The 19,661-nt window shown below is 36.6% G+C and overlaps 2 protein-coding genes across 5 annotated transcripts in view; both read right to left on the minus strand.

Moving 5' to 3' along the window:
* Nucleotides 1-19,323, minus strand: part of LOC113662809 (hepatic lectin-like) — a 37,661-nt gene extending 18,338 nt beyond the window's left edge. Inside the window, exons 1-5 of one of the 3 annotated variants that reach the window (XM_047816781.1) lie at nucleotides 19,081-19,323; nucleotides 17,037-17,306; nucleotides 14,773-14,891; nucleotides 14,587-14,690; nucleotides 13,870-14,502 (exon numbers count right to left, since the gene is read on the minus strand). In XM_047816781.1, the coding sequence (XP_047672737.1) occupies nucleotides 14,349-14,502; nucleotides 14,587-14,690; nucleotides 14,773-14,891; nucleotides 17,037-17,306; nucleotides 19,081-19,183 (750 nt within the window). In that variant the 5' untranslated portion in view covers nucleotides 19,184-19,323 and the 3' untranslated portion in view covers nucleotides 13,870-14,348. Of the gene's footprint in view, nucleotides 1-13,869; nucleotides 14,691-14,772; nucleotides 14,892-17,036; nucleotides 17,307-19,080 lie in introns of those variants that run through there. The other 2 variants (XM_047816783.1, XM_047816782.1) reach the window with 2 other exon arrangements.
* LOC113662814 (CD209 antigen-like protein C) lies at nucleotides 389-12,803 on the minus strand. 2 transcript variants are annotated; one of them, XM_047816780.1, is made up of 5 exons: nucleotides 12,685-12,803; nucleotides 6,098-6,493; nucleotides 1,815-1,936; nucleotides 1,629-1,732; nucleotides 389-1,544 (listed from the first exon to the last, which is right to left on the minus strand). In XM_047816780.1, exons 2-5 carry the CDS (start codon nucleotides 6,372-6,374, stop codon nucleotides 1,391-1,393), a joined length of 657 nt encoding a protein of 218 aa, XP_047672736.1. In that variant the 5' UTR covers nucleotides 6,375-6,493; nucleotides 12,685-12,803; the 3' UTR covers nucleotides 389-1,390. The 2 variants fall into 2 exon arrangements, with proteins under 2 accessions (XP_047672736.1, XP_047672734.1); XM_047816778.1 differs by lacking the exon at nucleotides 12,685-12,803 and adding an exon at nucleotides 8,007-8,284.
* Nucleotides 19,324-19,661: the final 338 nt, after the last annotated feature.

A 19,661-nucleotide genomic window follows, 5' to 3' on the forward strand; every position in this document is an offset into this window, starting at 1 on the left:
AGGTTACAGGGCACACAAGGAAGTCCAACAAGCGCCAGGACCATCTCCTAAACTTTATTCAGGAATGAGAAGTGCAGAATTCATTTAGAAGTAGAATGAACAGATCAGTAACAGAGCACATGGAGCCATCATGTGGCTGAAGCTTTCAACACAGGACATTTTACATGTTTTAAATTTCTTTATTTAATAAAATTTTCTGTTCTAAAAAGTAGAAGTTTTATGGAATTCAACTGAAATTAAAGTCAATACAACATTTTAATTAACCCTTTTCTCCAGTTAAACTGGTGTTGACTTATGGGACATTTTAATTCATTATAAACAAATAAACGTTTTTATGGCTGTTAGTCTGATCTAAAATAAATCAGGACTCTGTTGTCTTTCAGTGTGAGACGTGTGATTTTCCTCTGTTGATAACATTAGACTGAGTTGTAGTGGCTGAAGAGAACATTTGAGCTGATTATAAACACTTGGAGCATCTCAGAGAGCAGAAATGGGTTTGTTACAAATTCTTTAACTCCTGAGTGTTTACTGTGAAGCTCAGGCTATGAAGATATTATATTAATATACTCATTCTCTACCATAGATTATTAGGAAAAAAAAACAAAAAAATGTTCATTTTGCACATCTCCACTTACAACCATACAAACATTTGTGTGGAAAAAAAAAACTAACCACATAAATTTAACCATTTATATTTCCCTTATTGATAAAACACTACAAATTGTTAAAGTTCTTTGTGTCTACTTTCATACGAGCTTCATATTAACACCAGTGTGGAGTGAGACATGACAAAGACATTCAATGATCAACATAATCACCAACAAAACAGAAGAAAACTCAATGTTTCTTGGCTTCTGGGGAAAAAGAAGTTTAAAGGCACATGAGAGCCGATCTCTCAGTAATATCAATTCATCATTTAGTGAGAAACTCAAGCAAAAAGCACAGAGATATTAAAGTAATGTGTGATAATGACATAGGGAATCTGACTTGTCAGAATGTCTGTGGAATAATTTTGACTCCTTTTTTTTTGTGGGAAAAACAGGGTTGCCTGGTCTCAAATAAATGTGCAGCCCAACTACATCTGGCACATTTACATAGGTCTTACACAAAAAAAAAAAAACCCTGAAACTATCCTAACATGGAAAGAGAGACTGGATTTTTTTTCACTGTAAGTTCTCGTTTAATCATTTCCTGGTATGACCATTATCCCCATTTTTCTTCCCCTTTTCATTTAGATTACAGAATTTGATTTTACAGATTTCAGATTATTTATTTTTAAAAACTCTTCACTCACCTGCAAGATTATCTTTATACAAAAGTAGATGAATTTGGCTTAAACAATTGCTTTGTTGACCCTGATTAACAAAATACTACTAAAAATAAAACTGCTCTAAATATTTGCCGTTTTTTCGCAAATTGCCTGCAAATCAGATTCACATGGATAATCAGCCCATGTTGTAAGTTCATCTTTAGCAAATCTGCTGCCAGTTGCAGCGCAGTCCTCATTTCTATCGTAGTCATTAGGTTCTCCTTGCCACCAAAACCTGCAAACATGCAGAGTCAGAACATCCTGTTTTCTTCACACATAAAGTAAAGCTGAGAATAAGATCTGTATGGTGAGTAATTACTCTGTTGTCACTGCTGTACCGTCCACCCACATCCACTTCCCTTCTTGAACAGTGTCATGTAGACCAATCCAAGCCTCACCAGCAAATACTCTACTGATATATTCCTGTAAGAGCAACAGTATGATAAATTAGGGATAAAATTGACATGGAAAAGTCAGTCTAATGATAAAAGATGAGAATGATGACCTGTTCTTCTCGGCTGTTGATGATCACCAGGTCGGCTCCTTTCGATCTGCATTCCTCTCTAGTTTTGCTCCAGCTCGTCTTCTTTGTGGTGAAATACTTTAGACCGTGATGGATGGTATAATCTGCAGAGGGGAATTGTGCATTAACAGGCAGAAATAAACCACATTTATTTATTTGTGTCATGGGTCAGTAAACTGTTCTCTCATTGGTCAGAGTTTTGCTTATATCACTCGTCCGTTATCCGTCAGCCTGACCAATGAATGTGCACAATTCAGCTATATCCCCATATCTGTTTTGGTGCTTCACATAGTGATCAGATTGAAGCCCAATTACAGTGATCCATTTTGTCATCAGACACTATAAAGCTCACTGCCTCACCCTGACTTTGATGCTAAATTAGATTCATCCAAAGTACTGACATTTTACTGATTACTGATTCATCCAAAGTACTGACATTTTAGAATAAGATGCTACTGATATAATTAATGTTTTGTTTAAGCCATTAAGAATCGTGGCAGTTTCTCATCTGCTACATAATGTTATTAACACTGTGTGTGAAGATGGAAAAGATGTGAAGGCCCTGGACTATAATGAGGATATTGAGGACAAACATCTATCTAACTCCCTCTATCTCTATCTGTCTCCATATACCTCAATTTATCTCCATCTGACTCAATTTGACTTCATCTACCTCGATCAACATAATCTAATGCCATATAACTCCATATAATACCATCTAACAACATCTACCCCAATCTACCACTATCTAGCTCAATCTTTCTCCATCTATGTCCACTGAGAATTTCACCTACCTTGATCTGAAAAAGTATTGGTTTCACTAATTTGCTACATTAACTGTCTATAATGAGCTAACATGACTAACATTAATATAATCAGTTAATAAAAACTTTTTTATAAACAATATTTTGTTGATACTTGAGTATCGTTTCTCAGTATTTTCACTACCATTTCTTGGTTAATGTCTGTGTAAAGTCCTTTTTCTTGGTCATAGAAGTCAGAAGTGAATCTGTTCATTTTGCAGTTTCACTTCCACACATGCAGACTATTTTAGTTCATATATAAATGGTATTGTTGCTAGATTGTGTTTCTGTTCACAGTGAATGAACCTTCGCATACACATGTGCCCATGCAGGTGTGTGTGGGACTTGGAATCAGTGGTGTAGTCTAGTTTTTTGTAGTGAGTGTACTGTGAGTTTTTTCCCCCTTCCAGCCTCATACGCACCCATCCTAGAGCGACACCCCATAGGCACCACCACACACACTAATGCATAAAATATGCATCTACGTGTAATTTAGAGCATTATTAAAGACTGCTTATCAACATTCCAATTTATAATAAGCAACAAAAGACAGTCAGCTGATAAAACCTGTGCTCCAGGTCCCATAACCATATAACACTTAAGGCTAAATGTAGCTCTTAAAAGTTATAAAGTTCACCCAAACATGAAAATTGTGTTATTTCCTCACCCTCAATTTGTTCCAAAACTGTACAAGTTTCTTTTTCTGTTTAACAGAAAACATGATAGTTTGAAAAATAACACAATTTTCATTTTTGGGTGAACTTTATAACTTTAAGAGCTACATTTAGCCTTAAATGTTATATGAATATGGAACCTGGAGCACAGGTTTTATCAGCTGTCAATTTTCAATGTACATTTAAGAGTGAACAATAAACATTTGTTCAGTTCTATCACCAACACTCTTATTGCAGAATATTATGAACTGAATGAACTGGTAGTTTACAAAGCTTTCTAAATACATTTGTATTCGGGCTGTGGGTGAAATGTCACCCGAAGCTGCTGTAGCTTTAAGCGCAGGCTTCCAAAAACACTCAGAGTGTAGTTTGAGTCTGCTTTTGTTTTACTTTAGTTAGTTAATTTCTAATTTGCACCAAAAAACACCGCCGAGCAACTGATTTTCCTCCTTGGAAGGTGACGTCAGATCAGGTCACAGGCCACGGAAGCCCCAATGGTCCAAAAACGTTAGTGATCCGCAATCGCAACCACAGTCTGTGTTCGCAACACAGTGCGGGGTGAATTTATGAATGAAAGTTCTGTCACAAAACGATATTGTTACGTATCCTCACGCTGTTTAAGTGGGTATACGGAAATCCTTGGCCTTTCCTAGTGGGTATACGGCGTAAACCTGTATATCCTGTAGACTACACCACTGCTTGGCATGAAGAAAGAAGTAAAGTTCCTCAAAAAGAACTGCAACAAAGTCTGATCAAAAATTCCACTGATCCTTTATCGGCTCTTTAAATTTTCCTGTTTCTAAGAAATACTAGACATTTGATCTATTAAAAATGAGTTTGGTCAGTGTTTATCATACAGAATATCAAGATTGGGAGAGTTCTTATGGAATGTGTGTACGGTGGCCAAGAAGTGCAAAACAAAATAACGAATCCGAAAACAAATTAACAAATCAGAAAACAAACTAACAAATCAGAAAACACAACGACATTTCAGACCGGTAAAGGTATGTATAGTTTGCGAATGGGATTCTTATTGTTGATTGGACGATACATCTGTCACTCAAACTATACAGGCAGTAGGATGCCGATATGCCATGATTTTTAATATGCTGATACATACAGTATCTTGGCATAAAGATTAGATTGCAATCTCTAAAATCACACCTAAAGAATGCAGGAATGTTTTGAAGACAAAACTATCCCAGATTAAACGATGTAAGGAATGTTATAAGAGATCTGTGTGGACCAGGAGAGTTGAGAGTCAATGTTGACAATGTGGTTAGGACTTCAGCACAAACACAAGTTGTGTGTTTAATGTGACGACATTTTTTGCTGCAAGAACTTAACCCATAAGGGACTATGCAGAGGACACATTGTAGATTTGTTCTACATTATAACTCTATGGGACCAAACTGTCTGTTGCATGGGGATGGTTAAGATACTGTACACTAAAGCCATTTGGTTTCGCTGCATAGACCAACTAAAAATAATCCTGCTGTTTTTGCAGACCAACAAGAAGAAAAAAAAAAGGTTCAAATGATGCAATGCATTTAACACTGGATTTGTCAGGCAGAACAAAGCATGCTGAATTATGGTTATTTTCAAAGTTTTTTCTTGACAGCTTTGGCGTGTTAGTTGCAGCGCACTATGCAACAAGCTATTGTAAACAAGCTAACGTTAGCTAGATAAGTCAGATTTTATGACTTTGAACAGAAATTATTTAAAAATTCCACAGCAAAACTCTGCTTTCTGAATAAATTATATTACAGACATGGTGACTTTGAAGACAAATTTCGGTACGGTATGGAGAAATACTTTAAGGTCATCTTTTTTCTGGCTTAATAGAATTTCTCTTAAACCTGATGTTCCTGATTAAAATGAGAGCAGTTATATAAAAAAAAGCTTAGCCTTTATTTGTTACTTATTTATTTTATATATACTTTTTGCAGATGATCGCTTTCCTCTTTCAGCACTATTCCCGTTAATTTACGTAAAAGCTGTGCTAATACAATACAAGTGTGATAGTTTATTAAAACCTCCAGATTTTTTCCACATGATTTACACAATACAATACATTTTTATACATTCTTAAACGCCAGAATCGACTTTCAACTGCCGCAGCCTGATTCCTTTATATCTTGAGTGACAGATGTATCGTCCAATCAGCAGTAAGACTTCCATTCACAAACTATACCTAATTTTTCCAGTTTGTCTGAAATGTCGTTGTGTTTTCTGAATTGTTATTTTGTTTTCTGAATTTCGTTCTTGGATTTTTCAACAATTAGGACAGTGTAGAGTCAGCCTGGCATAGATTAGAAATTTAACATTGACCTCAAATAAAAAGGGAACTAAATTCAGTTCAGCAGTATCATACTAAACCAATTCCACTATTAGAATAAATTTAATTTAAAAAAATATTGCCAGCTTTAGAAATGGAGAGTGTTGCATCAGCATCTGCATGAAGTTTATGAAAAAAAAAATCAACCCCACCAAAATCTGGGCTGAACGTGAGGTGCTGTTGTTTAAGGAAGGAGCTCAAAGCATCACCCAAAATAGATACAAAGCATCACCCAAAATAGACTGGATTTGTTTTCTGAACAAATCGAAGAGAGTCTAAACTAGCCAATCATAAACAAATTGAAATCCTATGAAAATGTTCCTTTGGCTGCTGTTGGATCAAAATAAGATCCATCAAGACTTTGGATAACTTTTTCTAAAGGAAGAAAATGAAACACAATAGAAATTCCACAGATTATTGTGTAATAGATGAAGATATATGGCTACTTACTCCACATCTTACTCCACTTCTGCAGTTCATTTCTCTCAGCCTGAAGCTGGTTTTTCTCACTGTGAAGCTGGTCTCTCTCACCCTTTAGCTGGTCTCTCTCAGACTGAAGCTGGTTTCTCTCACCGTGAAGCTGGTCTCTCTCAGACTGAAGCTGGTTTCTCTCACCGTGAAGCTGGTCTCTCTCAGTCTGAAGCTGGTTTCTCTCACCGTGAAGCTGGTCTCTCTCAACACTCACATTGTCATAACTGATCTGCAACTGGTCTCTTTCTCCGGTCATATTGTTGAGTTTCACAGACTGCACTATAGTGAAGCTCAGCAGGAGAACACACAGCAGTGCTACACACACTGCAAACACTGCCAACACCCTGGAATATCTGCTCCGTCTCCCATCGCCTCCTACAGTGGGGTTAGACACAGACACGGTACTTTTAGACATGATAGCACATTTAAAATATCTCCAGGACGTCCTGTGTGGGATGAGAATAAACGAGACACTGTACAAGCTTTAATGCTATATTTCTTTTTTCTTCTACTTTTTTCTATTCATTTAAATTAAGTTTTATTTGTATGCAGCTTTTAACAATAGACACTGTCACAAAGCAGCTTTACAGAAATATCCAGAATAAAAATAACAAAGTTTCAAATTTAATTTTTTTAATTTATCTCTAATGAGGTCCATGAGATGATATGAGGACGATATTCATAAATATAATTTTATCAAATAAACTACATATACTCACAATGGTCAAATAAGTGTGCATATGATTCAGCACCTCTGTCACCCCATCACCCCGGTCACTCATGTCACCCATATCACTCAGGTCACCCCGTTACCCCCTCACACTCTTTGCCCATGCTATCTGATTGCTATCCTGTGTCACTCATTACCCAGGTCACCCCCATTACCCCAGTCATGAAGCCGCCTAACAGTAAGAGTTTTATTCCTCTTATACTGCAGCATTTGACTGATATTTACAGATTAAAACTTTATTTGTAAAACTTTATTTCTTTATTCGGTTTGTCATGACTGATGTGGAAGAATTGAAAACTAATAATACACACAGCCAATAAATTCTACTCTAATGCCAGATTTATTGGCACCCGAGTTCATAATTCCTGTTTTATTTTCGTTTTGGTTTTGGTCTGCCTTTTAGTTTTATTACCAGTCTATCCTGATAATTACAAGCATGAAAAACTACTTGGTGACATTGTTAGCAGTGGGTTGCCCATCTTGTGCAAAGATTAAAGATTTAGATAGAAGGTTATGGTACGATTTACTTCAGAAACCACGATGGTGGCTTCTTCATACAAAGGGAAATGGTTTAAAACTACATTATCATCATCCACATGAGGCTGAGATGTTATTAGTTTTCTCATGATTTCTTCCTCATTTAGGGGTGAAGGTGAACCATAATTAAAGAAAGACACTAATTCCTGTTCCCAACTGTTATAGCACTTCTCTCTCTGTCTCTTTCCCTCTCTCTCTCTCCCCTTCACTCTCTCTCCCTCCCTCCCTCTCTCTTTCACTCTCTCTCTCCCTCCCCCCTCACTCTTTTTTGCAAATCTCAATTGAAGCTAATAAGACCAAAAAAGGAGCTTTTTAATCTGTGCAATCAAATCATGTATTTTTACTATAAACAACTATGTTCTGTATCAATTTCTATCATAAAGATGACATATGAGTTTCTCCAAAACCTGGAAAACACTGAAACTCATCTTCTGATTGAAGATGAGTTCAACTTGAGACTCCTTCCATAAATGTTAAAGAAACATCTCTTTAAAAACTACTTCACCGTATCAGTGACCAATCAGGATGGAGAATTCAGCTGCCTCGAGATAGAATTTTCCTAATTCTACAATGTAGCATCTATGCAATAAAACAGATCATGTGTGTGTGTGTATACTGCACCTGAGGGTTGACGTCCCTGCTTGTTTACGTTCTGGAGACGGGGTTTCTCCCAATTTGCATATTCGGCTTCCATTGAAATGTCATCTCTGGAACTGTCATACATATCTATACTCCTGTCTGTTCTGATCTCTGCAGTAATCCTGTGTTACACTCGAGTGTGTGTAAAATATTCTCCTAAAGACCTAGTGGAATTATAGTCTACACTACATTATCCAGCTGTCACGCTATAGCGGGTATGAGAGTGTGTGTGAGTATGTCAGAGATATATTTAAGCAGTGAATGAAGGAAGTGCAACACTGTGGTGTGTGTTGTGTTATTTTGTCTCTGCTGGCTGCACAAGTGTAATTTACGAGGCTATGAGTTTAGTTTAATTTAGTTTATTAATTTATAAAGCACATTTACAAACAACAGCCATTGCAGCCAAAGTGCTGTACATCAAGTAAAAACAAACAAAAAATATGTGTGAGCTGAATTTGGTGACAGTACAGTACAGTGACAGTACAGTGTATTACAGTGAAGTGATTGACTGTTTTTTTTGTATTCGCTTTTCGGGTTTTGAACTTTATGTATTTTGTCCAATGCGGAGGAAAGCTGATATTGATGATCTTTTTGCAAAAAAACCCCCACAAAAATCGTAGAATACAGTTACTGTGACTGATACTGTATATGTAATGCAAATGTAAAAAATGAAATTGAACTGCAAATACATTGTTGAATGATTATAAACATGGTATCTTGCCTGTTAATGCCTGCAGCACAGTGCAGAAAGTGATAGGACAACAATAAGGTCTAAATGTAACTGGCCCCTCTAACAATACAACTGGCCCCAGCTGGCCCCACCAGTTGAAATGGTCTAGAACCACCACTGATTGTTCCACAACTTTGGAGCTGCCGTAGCAAAAGCCCGAACGCCCTTAGTTTTAAAATGTGCACGAGGTACCAAGAGAAGGAATTGATTAGAAAACCGAAGAGATCTTGGGGTAAGGTACAGTGTGAGGAGGTCACAAATATACTGGGGAGCACAACCATGTAAAGCTTTAAAAACAAAGTAAAATCTTAAAATCAATACGGAACTTAACCGGGAGCCAGTTTAATGAGGCAAGTACTGGGGTAATGTGCTCACGTTTTCTGGTGCCACTCAGTAATCTCGCTGCCGCATTATGTACCAGTTGTAAACGGTTGAGAGATGATTTAGGCAAGCCAAAATAAAGAGAGTTGCAGTAATCCAATCTTAAAGTTATAAAAGCATGAATTATAGTTTGAAGGTCCTTCATAGAAAGCATCTTCTTGATTTTAGCAATTGATCTTAACTGAAAAAAGCTGCATTTTGCAACAGTGCTAATCTGTTTATCAAAGGACAACATAGGATCAAAAACAACACCCAGGTTTCTAAAATGATAACGTACATTGCAGACAAAGGGCCAAGCTGCTTTATAAGAATAGAATACACAGTTGTTGGACCAAAAACTATTATTTCGGTTTTGTCATTATTTAACTGTAAAAAATTCAGATCCAGCCAGCACTTAATGTCCTGAAGACAAGCAAACAGATTGGACATAGAGCAGTTATTGTTTTTAACAGGAAAATAGTATTGAGTATCCTCAGCGTAGAGATGATATGATAAATGATGTTTCTGAAAGATATAACCGAGTGGAAGCATATACAACGAGAGAAGCAAAGGACCAAAGATAGAGCCCTGAGGAACACCATAGGAGATTTGAGCCATAGATTTAGTTTCCCAAATTCACAGAAAAAGATCTGTCCTTAAGCTAGGAAGCAAACCAGTTCAGCACAGATCCCTGAAAAGCAGCTACTTAATAAAATCTTTGTAGAAGGATATCATGATCTATTGTGTTGAATGCTGCACTTAGATCAAGCATGATTAGAATACAGCAAGAACCAGTCAAGTGACAAAATATGAGTGAGCAGACATACAAACCTCCTCTCGAGGATTGGCATTTCTTTGTAACTGCACACAGTCAACTTTACCATCTTTGGCTTCGAGTTTGTCACATGTGTGTGCTGTATGTGTTGTATGTGTGATGTATTTACAAGATACTTGTTCAGATACATTGCAACCATTACAATACTCTAAACTGTTGTAAACTACAGCAACGTAAAACTCAAATTAAAGTATTTCTATCTGAATGGCTCTTCAGTATAAAGGCAAAAAAAAAAAAAATCCATCATCTGTGTTTTGAGTGAAAGACTTAAAAATGCAACATTCCAAAAGGAATTTGTAGAGTTTCAGAAGTATTTCTGTTTTACTCTAGAATACTAGAGCAATATATTCATAGAAAGCTCCAGGAAAAAGAGTATTTCTTCCGTACAAATGTTTGTATCTTTAAAGCAAATGGTGATATTAAACCCATTTCTGCTCTCTGACATGTGAGAGAAGTGTTTCTTTAACACTATTTAAAGGTGTTATCTTCAACCACTAACCACATGTCTCACCCTGCCACCCATCAGAATCCTGACTCATTTTAGATCAGACTCACAGACAGAAAATCACTCATTTGTTTATAGTGATGTCCATTTCTGAGAACCGGTTTACAGCCATGGAAAAAAGTTATGAGAATTACACAAATATTAATTTTCTCAAAGTCCGCTGCCTCAGTTTTTCTTCCTCTGTTAAACATGGTTACCTGCATGGAAACATCTGTAGTCATCATGGCTTTGTACAAAAAGGGATTCAGAATCAAGGAGATTGCTGCTAGTAATATTCCACCTTAAACAACCATTTATCAGATCATCAAGAACTTCAAGGAACTTCAAGGTTCAATTGTTGTAAAGAAGGTTACAGGGCACACAAGGAAGTCCAGCAAGAACCAGGACCATCTCCCAAAATTCATTCAGGAATGAGAAGTGAAAAAACAGATTGAGGGGGCACGGTGGCTTAGTGCTTAGCACGTTCGCCTCACACCTCCAGGGTCGGGGTTCGATTCCAGCCTCCGCCTTTGCATGTTCTCCCTGTGCTTCGGGGGTTTCCTCCCCCAGTCCAAAGACGTGCATGGTAGGTTGATTGGCATCTCTGGAAAAATTGTCCGGAACTCTTGCACTAAACGGAGATACTCACCGACTCTTTCTCCAAGTCAGGTAGTGTTTTATCCACACTGATTTGCAATGTTTTCAAAAGCAAGAGCCTGTATTCTCCCTCCATTTATCACATTAATGAATTAATTAATGAAGGAGTAAACACAAACAATCAAACCAACAATAAATCATGAAAAAAATAATACAATATAAATACTAATAATTTATTACTTTATCAATAACAATGTATTTAAAACAAAAAGATTGTTTTTGATAAAGTTTAAAAAATACTAAAGTTAATATTAATACTTTTCAATAATTCTTATCACCTCGCGCACACTAACCTAATTGGACAACATTGGTCGGCATATCGGATGCGGTCATAGATAAACATATATATATATATATATACACTAGATGTCGCCTTGTATAGGGCAGTACATTGGAACGAATGCGTCAATTGAGCCGCCATCTTGGTACGGGGGATCCCCTCCTCTTAATGCATTAGCGTCAAAGTAGGCAAAGAAATAAAATCACCATAAATCGTCATGAATGCGATTCTAGTTTTTTTTTGGTTCGTTCCAAAGGTCAGACATGTATTTATCATTAAGTCCAGATAAAATTTAAGGCTTTGATATTAAGATAATCCACTTTTTCACAATATAATGCATAGTGCTAGTAGGTGTAAGTTTATTACTTACATTCTTCCACTTGAGTAAACTTCATATGATCAATCACTACTTACCTTATAGCCTACTGCATGCAACACTGCTACTATGGTGTGACTATACATGTTCATTTAAATATTTAAATTGTATTGGTTTATTAAATATGATACACAAATTCAAGAGGAACATAATAGTTATATAGTCGAGGTGCCAAAGACCGTTCAAATTTATATTTATTCCTTTCCTGCAATACTTTTGCCAGATTAAATAAGTATATAATAAAGTCACATAAACCAAAAAAAAAAAAGAAGAAAAGTTTGACTTTGAGGCTGAACTTGTGTGTTACACTGCCAACCTGACTGGTGACATCCTCCCAGGACTGTCAGCTGAAATAACCATTTTAAAAAAAGTGTTTAGTGTCCCTGCAACTTGTCCATGCCTGGCATCTCTGTTTATCACTTGGGAATCTACAAATAGATTCAGATTCTGATTATTTTATTTAATACCATGTCAGCAATCAAAAGATATTTTCATGGCAAAATTCAATTACAAAAATAGAAATATCATATAAATGCAATAAAAACAAAACAAATATAAACAGCAGGTCATATTATACATTTTGTATTTTAATTAACAAAAAAAAATCCAACCTTTTTCAGACATAATGTCATTAAATATGTCCTTATTAAGTGAAGTAACTTAAAGAGCATTCTAACAATCTAATAAAATATGTTTGACAGATAAGGGAATCTTACAAAACATACATAAAGTTGGGTCTTCACCTTTAAGCAAAAAAGCATGGCTCAATATTTAATGTCCTTATTAAGAGCTTCGGAACCTACAAACATTGTTTTCCTGTCAAAAACTTATGGGTAACTAGCATGGATTAGCTGTGGTCGTTAACCAAGGACTGAAACAAACCAACGGAACACGAAATATAATTTCCTACCATTCAATATCATAAAACACATTCTCACTTGTGAAATGTAATCCCTTGCTGTCTGATGTTTAGATTTCTGTCGTTTGAACAACCAAAGAAGTCTGGCATCGTCCGTGCATTTGAAGTAAAGGAGCACCGTACAAAGATGGCGGCCGTTTTGACGCATTTTTAGGACCCCAAGGCGACATCTAGTGTATAGATATCTATGGGATGCGGTGTAGTCGCACAAGTTCAATTTTTTTAACGGATCCAACGCGCAAAACGGATCCGAACATTACGGATCCGCAGGTGGTCGGAACCTCACGCATTTATTAATATTAACCTCGCGACTCTCCATAGGAAATGAATGACTTCCGGTTTATCGGCGGCTAAAATGTTCTCTTCAGCCACTACAACTCAGTATAATGTTATCAACAGAGGAAAATCACACGTCTCACACTGAAAGACAACAGAATCCTGATTTATTTTAGATCAGACTAACAGTCATAAAAACGTTTATTTGTTTATAAAGAATAAAAATGTCCCATAAGTCAACACCAGTTTAACTGGAGAAAAGGGTTAATTAAAATGTTTTATTGATTTTAAGTTCAGTTGAATTTCATAACGTTTCAGTTGATTGCTGTTTTGCACAATACAATATCTCAGGTAACTGCTGCTATAATATTGTGTTCATTCCAGTATTTCTGCACACATAATATTGTTTGAACGTACAGTATTTACACTGGTTGGTGCTGTTTTTATTTATTTATTTTATTGTCTTTTGTGTGATGTCTTGTATTTTTTGTTTGCACTGTCTTTCTGTCTTGTTTGTCTTGTCCTGCTCTGTTTACACCAGGTTGCACAGATGCACTTTATGTATTTAGGACTACTTACTTAAGTCCTTAGCTCTGTCTTTGCTTTATGTAGCACAATTATCCTGGAGAAACGTTGTCTCATTTCACTGTGTACTGCAACAGTTATATATGGTTGAAATGACAATAAAAGCTTCTTGACTTGACTTGTTTACTGTGAAGCAAATACTATGAAGGTATTATATTAATATACTCATGCTCTACCATAGTTTATTAAAAAAAAACTTTCATTTTGTACAAATTGTTAAAGTTCTCAGTGTCTACTTCATATTAATATTATCAAGATGTTCAATGATCAACATAATCACCAACAAAACAGAAGAAAACAAGAATTTTAGTAATATTAATTCATCATTTAATGAGAAGCTCAAAGAAAAAGGACAGAAATAAAAAAGTAATGTGTGATGATGACATAGGAAACCTGATTGGACAGAATGTGGGAAAATGAGACTGTGGGAAAAACAGGGTTGCCTGGTCTCAAAGAAATGTGCAGCCCAGCAACATCTGGCTTTTTTACATAGGTCTTGCACAAAAAAACTAACCTAAAATCTGAAAAGAAAAAACTGAAACTAACCTAAAATCTGGAAAGAGAGACTGGTTTTATATTTTTTACTGTAATTTCTCATTTTATCATTTCCTGGTACGACAATGATCACAATTATTCATCCCCTTTCCTTTCATTTAGTTTGCAGAATTTGATTTTATTGATTTCAGTTTATTTACTTTAAAAATCTGATCACTCTCCTGCAAGATTTTCTTTATACAAAACTAGATGTATTTGGCTTAAACCATGGCTTTGTTGACCCTGATTAACAAAATACTGATTTTTTCGAGATAAAAGATATCTGCTCTAAATATTTGCCCTTTTTTTGCAAATTGCCTGCAAATCAGTTTCACATGAATAATCAGCCCATGTTGTAAGCCCATCATTAACAAATCTGCTGCCAGTTGCAGCGCAGTCCTCTTTTCCTCTGTCGTCATTAGGCTCTCCTTTCCACCAGAACCTGCAAGCATGCAGAGTCAGAACATTCTGTTTTATTCACACATAAAGTAAACCTGAGAATAAAATCTGTATAGTGAGTAATTACTCTGTGGTCACTTCTGTAGCGTCGACCCACATCCACTTCCCTTCTTGAACAGTGTCATGTAGACCAATCCAAGCCTCACCAGCAAATACTCTACTGATATATTCCTGTAAGAGCAACAGTACGATAAATTAGTAATAAAACTGACATGGAAAAGTCAGTCTAACGATCAAAAATGAGAATGATGACCTGTTCTTCTCGGCTGTTGATGATCACCAGGTCGGCTCTTTTCGATCTGCATTCCTCTCTAGCTTTGCTCCAGCTCGTCCTCTTTGTGGTGAAATACTTTAGACCCTGGATGGTATAATCTGCAGAGGGGAATAGTGCATTTACAGACAGAAATAAACCACATTTATTTAGCATAATTTTGATATTCTATTGTCTAAGGTTGTTTTTAAAGACATGTAGATCTGCAATGTGAATAAAACGAGGAACTTAAATTGTTACAACGTTGCACTTTGCTTATATCGCTCGTCTGTCATCGGTCAGCCTGCTTATTGTGGCAGTAATAAATGAATAGTGATAGCCCAGTCTTCTACTGAATGCACACAATACAATAAGATGCTACTGATATAATTAATGTTTTGTTTAAACCATCAAGAATTATGACAGTTCCTAATCTGCTACGTAATGTTATTAACACTGTGTGTGTGTGTGTGTGTGTGTGTGTGTGTGTGTGTGTGTGTGTGTGTGTGTGTGTGTGTGTGTGAAGATGTGAAATCCCTGAACTGTAGTGTGGAAATTTAAACTCTATCTCCGTCTGTCTCCATATACCTCAAGTTATCTCTATCTGACTTAATTTGACTCCAAATACCTGCATCATCATCATCTTATGGCATCTGACTCCATATAATACCATCTAACAGTGTCTACCCCAATCTACCACCATTTTTCTCCATCTATTTCCCTCTAACTACATTTGGTTTCACTAATTTGCTACATTAACTGTCTATAATGAGCCAGCATGACTAACATTAACATAATCTTAGAAGTTTCACTTCCACACATGCAGACTATTTTAGTTCATATATTGATGGTATTGTAGCTGGATTGTGTTTCTGTTCACAGTGAATCCCTCACACACACATGTGCCCATGCAGGTGTGTGTGTCTGAGACTTGGCATGAAGAAAGAAGTAAAGTTCCTCAAAAAGAACTGCAACAAAGTCTGATCAAAAATCTACACCAGGTTACATGCAGTATGTAATCCAGTTCCCGGAGAAGGGAATGGGAATGCTTCTGTGAGGAAGTTGTCTCTGAAGCTCTGTGTGCACACACACCAATTTAATGGCTCGGGAAGGACACATGACGAAGTGAATACATGCCAGTAAGTCCATATAAGGGCATCACTACAGCTTCTATTTCTCTGAAGGAAGCACAAGAGGACGCCCGGGGAGAAAGAGAAATATCAGTACGGTACGGAGAAATACTTTAAGGTAAAACCAATTTAGCTTTTTTTCTGGCTTAATAGAATTTTGTCTTTTAAACCTGATGTTCCCACATTATTAAAATGAGAAGAGTTATAAAAAAAAGTTTAGCCTTTATTTGTTACTTATTTATTTTATATAAAAATTTTTGTAGTTCTTTTGCTGTGATGAAGGAGATCGCATATGATCGCTTTCCTCTTTCAGTGCTATTCCCGTTAATTTACACAAAAGCCTGCTGTACAGTACTTCCTTTATATCTTGACTGACAGATGTATCGTCCAAACAGCAGTAAGACTTCCATTCCCAAACTATACCTAATTTTTCCAGTTTGCCTGAAATGTCGTTGTGTTTTCTGAATTGTTATTTTGTTTTCTGAATTTCGTTCTTGGATTTTTCAACACTTAGGACAGTGTAGAGTCAGCCTGGCATAGATTAGAAATTAAACATTGACCTCAAATTAAGAGGGAACTAAATTCAGTTCAGCAGTATCATACTAAGCCAATTCCACTATTAGAATAAACTTAATTTTTAAAAAAGTATTGCCAGCTTTAGAAATGGAGAGTGTTGCATCAGCATCTGCATGAAGTTTATGAAAAAAACTCAACCCCACCAAAATCTGGGCTGAACGTGAGGTGCCGTTGTTTAAGGAAGGAGCTCAAAGCATCACCCAAAATAGATACAAAGCATCACCCAAAATAAGAGAGTCTAAACTAGCCAATCATAAACAAATTGAAATCCTATGAAAATGTTCCTTTGGCTGCTGTTGGATCAAAATAACATCCATCAAGACTTTGGATAACTTTTTCTAAAGGAAGAAAAAGAAACAGTATCATACTAAACCAGTTCCACTATTAGAATAAACTTAATTTTTAAAAAAGTATTGCCAGCTTTAGAAATGGAGAGTGTTGCATCAGCATCTGCATGAAGTTTATGAAAACTTTTATTAACTTTTTCTAAAGGAAGAAAATGAAACACAATAGAAATTCCACAAATTATTGTGTAATAGATGAAGATATGTGGCTACTTACTCCACAGCTTACTCCACTTCTGCAGTTCATCTCTCTCAGACTGAAGCTGGTCTCTCTCAGCCTGAAGCTGGTTTCTCTCACCGTGAAGCTGGTCTCTCTCAACACTCATGTTATCATAACTGATCTGCAACTGGTCTCTTTCTCCGGTCATATTGTTGAGTTTCACAGACTGCAGTATAGTGAAGCTCAGCAGGAGAACACACAGCAGTGCTACACACACTGCAAACACTGCCAACAACCTGGAATATCTGCTCCATCTCCCATCGCCTCCTACAGTGGGGTTAGACACAGACACGGTACTTTTAGACATGATAGCACATTTAAAATATCTCCAGGACGTCCAGTGTGGAATGAGAATAAAATCCCTAACGAGAACCTGTACAAGTTTTAATGCTATACTTTTTTCTTCTACTTTTTTCTGTTCAGTTAAATTCAGTTTTATTTGTATGCAGCTTTTAACAATAGACACTGTCACAAAGCAGCTTTACAGAAATATCCAGAATAAAAATAACAAAGTTTAAAATTTTATTTTTTATTTATCTCTAATGAGCTCCATGAGATGATATGAGGAAGAACTTTTAGAAGATCCAGATCCAAAAGGAAACCCATCCTCATCTGGGTGATACTGAATCGTGTGATTATACCACACTAAGGTGAAGTAGAACAATGAGATGCAGACTTTAGGGTGACGCAGACAACCAGAGCAGAAAAATATGTATTGTACCGATTGCCCGTGTCACCCTCATCACCCATGTCACCCCATTACCCCAGTCACCCCATCACCACCCCCATCACTCATGTCACCAACTCACCTCTGTCACCCCATTTCCCCGGTCACCCACATTACCTCATCACCCATGTCACCCGATAACCCCTGTTACCCTCATGCACCCCATCATTCACCACCATAACCATGTACAGTGTGAAAAGGACTCTACTGGGGTGGTGTGATACGGCTCAACATGATGTGTTACACAAGTGTCCTTTTTGTTTACAAAGGGAGACGGTCTTTCATGCTTTTATACACTGTTCTAGACTCAGTTTTTTTTACCCCACAGGTTATCATCTTTGATTATAAAATACACAAGAAAAGAGAAATTCAAGTTTCAGCTCATCAATTTTACCCTGGGCCAGACATAAATGTCTATCTACAGCAGTAGAAAAAGAAAGTGACAGAGTACATATGAGGATGCTACAGAAATGTTTCAGAGACTCGTAAAAGCAAGATATCGTATGAAAAACCTTTTAAGTTTCCTAGTGTTTTTAATGAACTTTTTAAACTAGTATTTAGTGTGATGTTTATGTTTTTTGTTCTTTTCCCCCCTATGAATTAATCTATCTATCTATCTATCTATCTATCTATCTATCTATCTATCTATCTATCTATCTATCTATCTATCTATCTATCTATCTATCTATCTATCTATCTGTCTGTCTGTCTGTCTGTCTGTCTGTCTGTCTGTCTGTCTGTCTATTTATTTATTTATTTGCTTTCACATGTGCAAAATGTTACTATAGTGAACTATTAATGGGTTTAAACAAATGATCATCAAAAGTCAAAGTCTCTCTCTCTCTCTCTCTCTCTCTCTCTCTCTCTCTCTCTCGCTCTTACTCTTTCTTGCTCTCCCTCTTCCCCCCTTCCTCTCTCAAATCTCAATTGAAGCTACAGTAATAAGACCAAAGAAAGGCGCTTTTTAACTGTGCAATCAAATCATGCGTTTTTACTATGAACAATCATGTGAAAAATTGAGGATCACCCAGCATTGAGGATCACCTGACCCATCTGCACATAACCTGGAAAACACTGAAACTCATCTTCTGATTATTACAATGCATTTTAACTTGAGACTCCTTCCATGAATGTTAAATAAACATCACTTTACAAACTACTTCACCGTATCATTGATGATTAGGTTTTTCTACAGAATCCACACCTTCTGACCAATCAGGATGGAGAATTCAGCTGCACTGCGATAACATTTTCCTAATTCTACACTGTAGCTTATATGTAATAAAACATATCACATGTGTGTGTATACTGCACCTGAGGGTTGACGTCCCTGCTCGTTTACGTTCTGGAGACGGGGTTTCTCCCAGTTTACATATTCGTCTTCCATTGAAACGTCATCTCTGGAACTGTCATACATATCTATACTCCTGTCTGTTCTGATCTCTGCAGTAATCCTGTGTTACACTCAAGTGTGTGTGAAATATTCTCCTAAAAATACTAGTAGCATTTGAAATTACACGTCACACTAGCTGTCACGTTACAGCAGGTATAAGAGTGTGTGTGTGAGTGTGCGAGTATGTCAGAGATATATTTAAGCAGCAAATGAAGGAAGTGCAACACTGTGGTGTGTGTTGTGGTGTTTTGTCTTTGCTTGCTGTGTGGCAATTGTCATTTATGAGGTTATGAGTGAGCAGACATACAAAACCTCCTCTAGAGGATTGGCATTTCTTTGTAACTGCACACAGTCATCTTTAAAATCAGTTTGTGACATGTGTGTGCTGTATGTGTGATGTATTTACAAGATGCTTGTTCAGATACATCACAACCATTACAATACTCTAAACTGTTGTTGCTGTATTTTACACGAAACACGAAATTACAAAGAAATGCCAATC

This window comes from Tachysurus fulvidraco, chromosome 7, assembly GCF_022655615.1.
Source record: "Tachysurus fulvidraco isolate hzauxx_2018 chromosome 7, HZAU_PFXX_2.0, whole genome shotgun sequence".
Lineage (NCBI taxonomy): Eukaryota > Metazoa > Chordata > Actinopteri > Siluriformes > Bagridae > Tachysurus > Tachysurus fulvidraco.